Raw genomic sequence first — 9,872 nt, forward strand, 5'->3', positions numbered from 1 at the left:
CCAAAGTGACAAAAAGGAGGATATGTTCTTCCAAAATTTTTTTTTTTTTAAACATTAAAAAACGGAGAGAAAAAGGGATCGTACTTCACGTAGACGCCAGAGACCCCATTTGCAATTTGCAGCTTTTCTTGGCTGACAATCAAGAAGACAGCCCCCATGGGAACACTCAAAAAAATAAATAAATAAAAACTAACATAATTTTCCTGTGGATAAGTTGAATAAAAATCCGTCCCACTCTGCATAGGACAGAAAGCTACCTTTAATCGTATCACTCGCTGACCATATCAACAGCCTTGCCACAGACAACACCATAACAAACGGACAAAGACAAATCCATAAATTGTAAAAAGACAATCATGGAAAGCAGGAAAATGTTTGCATTTTAATTTCAACTTTCCATGTATAAAACAATAACAATTGGAATCAAGTTGGAAAACCATTGCAAATATTATGGATCCTAGTAAAGAAATCACTAGAAGCTTCTCAAGGAAACTCAGTTTTTACAAGCAGTCAGAACAGAAATGAAGATTTTTTAGCATTACTTGCAGCAAACTCAACATTGAGTGGGGTCTGGTCATTCTGTGAAACCCCATCAGAGGCTGGAATGGAGCTCGAGCTCAAGCAAAGTACAAAATGTATGTGCATCTCAATTAAAAGCCAATTCTAAGAACTCCATACAGCCCCTTTTCATGTCTTACTTTCACCCATGAAACCCCGAGACCTCAAAAACCCGCCCACCACAAATGAAAGAATATTGGTGTGAACAATTCCTCCTGATAAAATCAAAATGACCTAAATTTTGCATTAGAATCAAAGCTGATCATCATAGCTTTCTGTGGTCCGCATGTCCAGAGGAAGATGCTTTCAGTTTGAAGATTCTTTCATCGGGTTCGGAGCTGAAGAGAACATTGGTCCAGTTTGTCGACCGTTGTGCAATTCTTGAAGGAACTCGGTCGCTATCTTCTCCTCCAGACGCTTCGTAACCATCACTAGTTGATCTTGACAACGGGAATCCATTATGAGCAGCTAGACCAGCAGCAGACATACCTGCGAGCCGCCTCGCCTCTTCAGCTCCTGATGAGGACACTCGAAATGGGTGGATGTCAGGTGAGTCCAAACTGCTCTCCGGAGAGGAAGCAACAATCCCAGTTGAGCTTGACATGGCACGGCTTGTTTGGAAAGCACTCCGTGCTTCGAGCTGAAGAGGAGCCAAACTAGATGACGATGTCTCAGTGAAGCCTTTGGTAACAGCCTTAGCTGAGACCGTGCTAAGTGGCTCCATGGGTAATTCAGCTGGGAGCCGCACCCGCTTATTACCTCGCTTTCTATTATTGTCAGGCCTTGGAAACATTCGGCGACCACTGCTGCCAAAGCTACTGTCAGTTTCTAGTCCAAAAGGTCGGTCCCGTCGCACCACAGGCTGCAAGATTTTGGACTTTTTCCTTGCCTCTGCTGCAGCCTTTGAAATCTCTTCCGCATTTAGTCTTGCAAGAGTCCATGGACTAATCTTCACTGCTGCAGGATTCTTCTTTTTAATTGTTTCCTCTCCCGCCACCTTTTTTCCTAATGAACTAACAGAACCAGTCTCTGGTGGTACAACATCAAACTGGGGAAAAAAAGAAAAAAAAGTCAGAGCATAACCAAGTCAAACAATACGGTCTAAATAATGAGTGAAAGAAAAAAGAAGAGCTAATCTAAAATCAATCCCCCAACACTCCTAGCAGTACTCAGTTTATTGACAGCAACAGAATTTGTACACTTCAAATAAAACACTTACCTGATCTTCGAGGAACAAGCGCGGTGGGGTGCACCAAGCACCGCGGTGGAAGGTAGTAAAGGAGCTTGCACTGCTTAATCCGGTAAGTGAGCTGGCAGGGGACATTTGCGGACTCTGCTGACCTCCAACTCCTTGTTGGTCTTGCTCCTGTTCCCTCAAAGCTATGATGTAGTCATAGGTGCTGATTCCCTATTCACATTAGCAGACCACAATTTAACTTCATTTAATTGCTTGTTGGAAAAAGAAAATGACCCGTGTCATTAGAAACGGAAGCAAGTGTCACGCTTACCTTCTTAATCAAAAGGATATGGAAAAAGAAAAGCTGCGCAAGCGGTAGGGTTGCGATCATTGCCAGAAGAGTGCACAGTGCCTGTCAATTCCATTTAAACTTGATTAGCTTGATAATAGAAGCTGTGGAAAAAATAAATAATATGAATTAACTTAGATTCTCACTGTTGAGAGTCTTGAGACAGAGAAAGTGTAACACTAGAAAAGTAAAGACATGTCAAATAGCACTTACCACGACAAGAACAAATGGCACCATAGAGAAACTGCTTCCCAACTTAGTGGAGATTTCCGTAGAGAATCGTTTCCTCTCAAGAAAACAGGAGATGATCACAAGGAGTCCAGTAGTCCATTGTAGAATAAGCTGCAATCTCAACCCCAAGGTGCACAAACCATGTATATACCTGTCAATAATCAATTAAAATGAAAATGATTTGAAAAGAAAATGCTTACTCTGAGATCTTCGGCTGTGGCTGATTCCTTGTGGGACTCATTGAGGCAATTAGGGAGTATAGTAACCATTCAAGATTAGGCATAGTTCAATATTCGGTCGAAATGGAAGGTATCATTTAGAAGTTGGGGATTAGATCAAAGCCAAGGCTAATATAGAAGGTGAGGTTTAAAGGAAACAATAGGTCAACAATTTTAGGTTCACCCCGAGATTTGTTGTAAGCTAGGATAAGGATGGAGGCTAATGCTTACCAATAGGAGAGCAGTAACCATGAGGGTGAAAAATTGTCTGTAGTTCCTTTTCCCTATACAGTTGTTAAGCCACTGAAAAAAAAAAAAAAAGAAAAAAAAAGAGATGAATTTCAATTAGGAAGAATTACCAAAGGAAAATGAAATTTCAACAGACAGAATGGGGATAGATTCTTATACCCTGCAATGATGATCAAAGCGGTCAACACATTTATCACAAACTCTACAATGTTTACTATACTTGAAGACCTGCATTGGAATAAAAAACAACTCAAGATATAACCATTCGACAATCGAGTCAAAAGACTGAAAATATTTATTGATTTATGTGCTTCTACTACACACCTCGACTTCACACAAACTGCAATAGAACATGCCTTCTTCACTCATTTGTTGAGTAGAGGATTCCGAACCCGAACCCGAGCAACTGCAGATATAAGCACACGGAGAGCAACAAGCCAACAGAAACCAAGATGAACGGTCTTGTGACGTATTTTTCTTCTCGGTATCAGTAGCTGCGACTTTGGAATTTGGATCTTTGCCGAATGAATCTTCATCCAAAGGTTTTTCTCCACATTTTAAACTAGTGGTATCATGTAGTGATGAAGTTGATTCACCACCGAGTTTAGATCCCTTTTGTCCAGAATGCTTTCCGCTGTCCACAATCTTAAGATACTTTTTCGACTTGAAAACTCCTGGATCCGCAGGATCTGCTGCCGCACACCAAATATATAGGCTGAAGACACATGTAATCTGAAAATAACAGAGAGTTTACCAAACCTTAATTGTCTAACTCTAATCCAAGCTAAAGTTAAACACGGCGGACAAGAGAAGTTCAAGCTTTACATATTTGCTAACCAAAATGGTACCAGACCATTGCAATTGTGTGAGATTAAATCGTGTCTAGGACCCATAAAAAAGCATGATTGTTCAAGTCCTTTACTTGAGTCCAATCACAAACAAATTGGATTATACGTTCTTTCTTCAAAGTACTTAAGAAAGAAAAAATTCTAACTTAGTGCATTAGCTTGTAGTTTCTTATATTGTTACTCTTCTAACTTAGGTAACCAATTCTAAAATGGTCAAGTCATAGATAAAAGTAATTGAATTTACCAAAATTTGAAAGAAACTCACTCAAAACACTTTTGCTATCCAAAAAAGTGATAAGGTTTTGATCTTTAAGCCCAAGCAAAGCGTACATTCATTCATGTTGTTTGAAATCAGGATCCCTTAAAAATTTACACAAGACAGGAATGCCCTCCTCAGCTAGAGTGAGAAGCTCAATGACTTACTAAAGTGGATCTGTAGACGAAGTCACCATAAATACCCAGAAAAGGGGAGAGAAATTCAGTTTGCACAGAACACAAGAAACACAATGAACATAAACGCAAATGCAGAGAAAATCACAGATCTCAAATCATCAACCAACCAAAGAAAAAAAAAAACTACATAAGAAAGAGGAAAAAGGATAAATGGGCTTACAAGAGGAGTGTACAATCCCATGGCAATGTACTGAAACATCTTCTTCCCAACAAAAGGAGCAAAGAACACATAGAAAGCAAAACCCAACGCTAGAAATACTGCCACAGCCACCACCTTTGGGCAAAACCCCAAAAGCAAAAAAAAAAAAAAAAAAAAAGGAACAATCTTTTAACTCAAATTGAGATGGAAAAATGGAGAAAGAAAGAAACTTTGGGTGGGAAAAATCTTGTGAAAACAAACCTGGAGAGGGTGATAAGGTAGCTGCCAACCATGTTTCCTCATTGTTCTTGTTCAATGCTGCAGAGAGAGAGAGAGAGAGAGAGAGAGACTAGCTAGAGAGAAAAAATAACATAAAGGCCTTAATGGGCAAACAAAAATGATGATGTTTTCAGTGGGTGTCTATCTCTTTTCCCTCATTTTCCGGGAAAACTGAAAATGGCTGATTCACTGTGGAAGTGAAACCAACAACCAAGAGGAAAATAATAATAAAGTTGCAGGGACATCCTCCAAGGAGGTGTCTAACCAAAGGAAAGAAATGGTAAGAGAGAGAGAGAGAGAGAGAGAGAGAGAGAGAGAGAGAGAGAAGCTCTCAAAGGTAGATGGTGATGAAGATGAAGGAATGGACAGTAAGGAAAGCTTTGTCTGGTTTACTCAATCATAGAGAGAGAGAAGGAGAGAGAGAGAGCCCAAGCCCCAGGTCAAGGAAGGTGAGAAGAAAACAGGCTTTATTTAATTGTTTCTCCTTTGTTTGTTGTAAAGTTTTTTACTTGGAGAGAGAGAGAACGGGGCCTGGCATTGCTTTGCTTTCCCTTCCATACCTATAATTACCACCTCCCAAGTCACCTTTTACTTTTCTTTTTTTTCCCTTGCTTCTAGCTTTACCTTTTCCCGCAGGGCAAATCATGTGTCACACAGTCCAGTGCCAACAGACAGTTGTTTGCTTCTCTTTTTTGTAAGTTGCTCTTCAATCACAAAAAAGGAAGATAAATAAAATTATCTGACGAGATCAGATCAATTATTCGTTATTTTTAATTGTTAAATTTATATTCAAAATTATTTATTTTTTATATTAAAAGTGATCCTATTAGACAAATTAAAAAAAAAAAAAACTTTTTTTTTTCCCTGATACTGACTTTTAAAATTTAAATTTTTTATTAAAAAAATACTGTAAACAAACTAAAATTATAGATTTACGTTATAGAATATCAAACATCACTCAAGTTTTTTCACCCTCTATTTTTTTCTCTCTCAAACTAGAAATACAGTCTCATTCTCTCTCTCTCTGCTTGTTCACTGACTTTGTCCAAAAGGGAAACAAACAGAAAATGAGTTAAACTAAAGCCCAAGATAGTGGTTTGTGCTCTTGTCCAATTGAATATTTTAACTTCTTTTGTTGGGAGGAATAAAACTACGGGCTCATTTATTTATGTGTTTAAATTAATAATTTTTATTTTAAATTTTAAAATTTAAATTTTTTATAATAAAAAATACTGTAACAGAATTAAAATTATGAGTTTAAACTCACGAAGAATTCAGAAACAAACGGGGCCCTACACAGTTAATAAGAACAATTTGGAAGGAGATTGTGTTTGTGACCCCTCACCTCTAGTGCCGTTTCTCCTTCCGAGCTCCTGTTTCTTTCATTTCCTGATGAGCTTCACTTTGGTTTTTTAGTTGATGAAAAAAACAACAACAACAAAAAATTAAATTCTCTAATGTTTTGGACAAATACCTGTTTGCAATAAATGCTGTTGCTTCCTTTTAGTTATGGTGGGTAGTTGATGCCTAGGAGAAGACGAAATTGGGGCCTGCCTAGTTCTTGAGACTTGTGTTAAGAATCTAGCTACGCCTATTTTAGCTATCTTGTTAAGTTGATTAATCTTTTTAGGTTTCGTTAAGTTGATTAATCATAAAATTGTATATAAAACTCCAAAATTTTTGTCTTACCATATAAAATTGCCCGTGCACTTACTCGTTTTTGCTTTGACTCTCAATTGTGACCAGTTTTAACTGGAAGAGGTACCTGAGTGAATCTCCTGTGTTGTAATTGACCATTTGCATTAGCATTTAATAATATTAACCAGCTTGAAATCTTTAAAAAAAAAAAAAAAAAAAACATGTTTTAGTTTTGATCTGCAATTAAGGACTGTATAATGATATTTTCACGGAATTTTCCATAAAGTCTTTATTAACAATATTTTTCCTTTTTTATATAGAAATATATGTCTCCTCTTGTTGATGAATGCTTCATTCTCACTTTTGCTACTCATTACTTTGATTTGTTTCCCATGAAAGTAAAATTGTAAGCTATGGTGATTTTCTGTTTCAATTTAATTAAAACGTCACAAGTTTTTTTTTTTTTTTTTTTGCTAATCAATTAAAACGTCACAAGTTAAAATGTAAAGACTCATCCCAATTACCGAAACTGTTCAAACACTTGCATTGAAAACGAAAAAAGTAATCAGCCTTCTTGTCACAACGTATTTGGACTCTGGTTCTGTTTCTCTGTCCCAATTTCAACTGATTTCACTTTCAACCCTTTTTTTAAAGTTATTAAAATTAAAATGAGAATCCAATTTGAAATTTTGAATAATTCAAAATTTATATCTTCAGGAGCATGGTAGAGAAACAAGTGCATTTACTACATCCCAACAAGAAGAGGACAAATACTGGCGCTATTATGCCATGTTTAGTAGAATTGATAGAAAAGACAAAAGAGTAAGAATTGAGAGGTGAAATATATAGGTAAAATAAGTAAAATGATTTTTTCTTATATTATTTAGTAGAAAAGAAAGAAAAATGAAAAGAAAATATTAAATTTAAGGCATTTTATAATAATACCTCAATACAAATAAAAATATAATGAATGATGAAGGTTAAAATTATTATTTTACACTTCATTTGTTTGTCTAACTTTTTTCCTCATATTTTCTTCTCAAAGTTAGAAGGATTAAAAATTAATAGGTCTCATGGATTTTCATTTTCCTTCCTTTCTCATTTCATCTCTACCAAACAACCTTAAATTTAATTTTCCTCTCTAAAATACTTCATCTATTTTCTTTCCTCTCTCTTTTCCACCCTACCAAACACACTATTAGGGTTTCTCTCTTTCTCTTCTTCTCTCGCTTTCCTTGTGCTGTCGCAACAGTTTTCAACGGGCCGGAGTCTAGCGCCGCCCTTGGGCTAGGCACCGGACTCCCGGCCCCATGGGTGGGTCCTTGGGTGTCGCAGATTCGTTGTCTCCAGTGAGATTTCAACGGGGCCAGAAGTGGAGGAGTCGTGGGTGTTTGAGGGGTGCTCTCTAGCGTGTGTTTGCAGTCTTCTGGGATAGTCCAGTTGTTGACGCATCTATGCCCAAGGGGGTTTGTTCCCCTCATCTTGGTGCTCCTTTGGAGGGAACCCATACGTGGTATGGTGGTCGAAGTTGGTGATTGGAGCGATGTAGTCATGGTTCTCTTTGTGGTGGGGCGCGTTCACTTTCCGACGGTTGCTGGAGACGGTGTGTGGTCTCCCCGCTCTAGAGGCTCGGCCCTGTTCGGGCTCGCTTGCTATGTTGCAGTCCCCTCTTTCACCTTTGGCAGCTGTTGGCTTGTAATCGGATATCCAGTCGATGTCGCCTGGCCTTTTCCCTGTTCTTGTGTTAGACAAATAAGAGCGTTGATGTTTCTACTGATTAGTTTTAGCGTGTGTTGGTTGTTTTGTTAGTTTTTCGTTGTAATAACAGAGGTGGTCTCTCCACCTTCTATTGTAGGTTTTTTGTCTAAACTGCAAGTATGTTTCCTTTGCGGTGTTGTAGTAGGTATTGGTGTCTTTGGTATCTTGATCCCGTTTGATTGAAGTTACCCGCCAACTTTAGTGGTGTGTTTGAAAGAACTATATGTTTCCTCGAATTGTTGTGTGCCTCTTTAGTTTCTGCTTGTCAGAACTCGGTACACATATTATCCTTTTGAGCATTTCAATCGAATTTACCGGTAGTTCCGGTCTATGGGTGGGATTGAGTCGCTAATTGCGTTGAGGTATTTCGCGCCTGAATTAGTGTTTGTAATTCTCTTATTTGGAATGCAATTCCCTTTTCTCAAAATAATAATAATAATAATAATAATAAGAGAACAAAAAATAAGTTGCCGAAATTTTCAATTGCCTTACTTGAAAGGTGTCATGTTCCACAGGTCTACAAACACAAACAATATTTATTTATATATATATATATATATCTTTAGGATGTGACTTAGTAACTATATCCACTATATAATGTATCATTAGCTTCACAAAATTACAAATAAGAAAAACTTGAAGTCAAAAAGGCTATTCTACATGCACTTCTTATTAACCACAATAGAGATGGAGATAGTATTTGTATCTAGCAACACTTCTGCATTAGACAAAACATCAATTAATTGGATACAGTTTCTATCAAGAAAGGAGACTAGGTGAGAAAACTAGAGGGGTAAGGTAGAAAATCCAAGTCAAATATGCTGAAGAATTTTATATATTTATCACAGTTTGTGGTTTTTATTTTTAATAATTATTTTCATGGAATTTAATATTTGTTTTTATAGAAAATGGATTTTTGTATTTAACAATTTGCACATGCAATGAGAGTGACATAACAAGAGGAAAAGGGCAAAAGGATAGCATGGACGTCTGCAGTGCATGTAGGTAGGACTAACTAGTTCTTTGAAAGCTTGTGAAATTGCATTTGGCATTTTCTTGTCAGGTTTCGGACTTGATGAAAACCAAAATAATAATAATAATAAAAATGTCACTGTAAAATATTTCACTCAAGAAACACCAACCAATGTTTTAGGACCACTAAAACAGACTTACCATCACCCATCACAGAAACACAAATTTAAAAACCAGTAAAAAATTTGAAAAAATGAATTTTTTTTGGATCTTTTCTGATACGCCAATATATCGATAGATCAAATTTTTTATCCGTTAAATTTATATAAAATAACGTAAAAATAAAAAATAAATATACATATTTAACAGTTAAAAAAATCTTTCTTATGAATACCAAAGAATCTCCCTTTTTTTTTTAGTTGGTTTTTGTTTTTAATTTAGTGCTGCATTAAATACTTTAGATCTCTCTCCATCTCAATTCCACACATTTTCAAGGCCCACCATTTCTCAATTAGTTGACCAGAAAGATTCGTCCGACCCTGGATACTCATACTATATAAATAAAACTTTTTTTTTCTTTTTTTTTTTTTGGTTGGGGGATTGGAATTCTCAAAAACAAATCCCATTTGGTGTTGTGCATTTTCTCCTGTCCGCACGTTTATATATCACTATTTAACATTTTTCCCTATACGTGTAAGGACTGATTTCTTTTGCAGCTGAGTTGTTTTTGGTTCTGGGAAATGTTAAAGAAGCCCAAAAATGATGCAACTTTTTTGACATTTTTGGTCAACTGTGGGTTGGAGATCTAGATGAGGAAAAAAGGAGCACTCTTGCTCTTATTATTTTAGTTGGTTTATTAGTGGAAAGTCATAATTCAACCAAAATTTCACCCTCTTGTGTGATTTTAGACTTGAGAAATATTGGCGTCTTCCAATTTTATACTTTATAAACAGAAACCTTTACATTATTAATTGTTGTTATTTTAATATTTTTAGGTAGAAAG

General features: G+C 36.6%; 1 protein-coding gene across 1 annotated transcript; it reads right to left on the bottom strand.

The window, feature by feature from the left end:
- Positions 1–514: 514 nt before the first annotated feature.
- Positions 515–5,057, bottom strand: LOC21398802 (probable protein S-acyltransferase 22). Its single transcript, XM_010110428.2, has 9 exons — positions 4,484–5,057; positions 4,244–4,357; positions 3,107–3,514; positions 2,942–3,010; positions 2,765–2,836; positions 2,298–2,426; positions 2,067–2,147; positions 1,778–1,966; positions 515–1,606 (listed from the first exon to the last, which is right to left on the bottom strand). Exons 1-9 carry the CDS (start codon positions 4,523–4,525, stop codon positions 824–826), a joined length of 1,887 nt encoding a protein of 628 aa, XP_010108730.1. The 5' UTR covers positions 4,526–5,057; the 3' UTR covers positions 515–823.
- Between the last annotated feature and the right edge of the window lie 4,815 nt (positions 5,058–9,872).

Source organism: Morus notabilis, unplaced genomic scaffold (genome assembly GCF_000414095.1).
Source record: "Morus notabilis unplaced genomic scaffold, ASM41409v2 Scaffold503, whole genome shotgun sequence".
Lineage (NCBI taxonomy): Eukaryota > Viridiplantae > Streptophyta > Magnoliopsida > Rosales > Moraceae > Morus > Morus notabilis.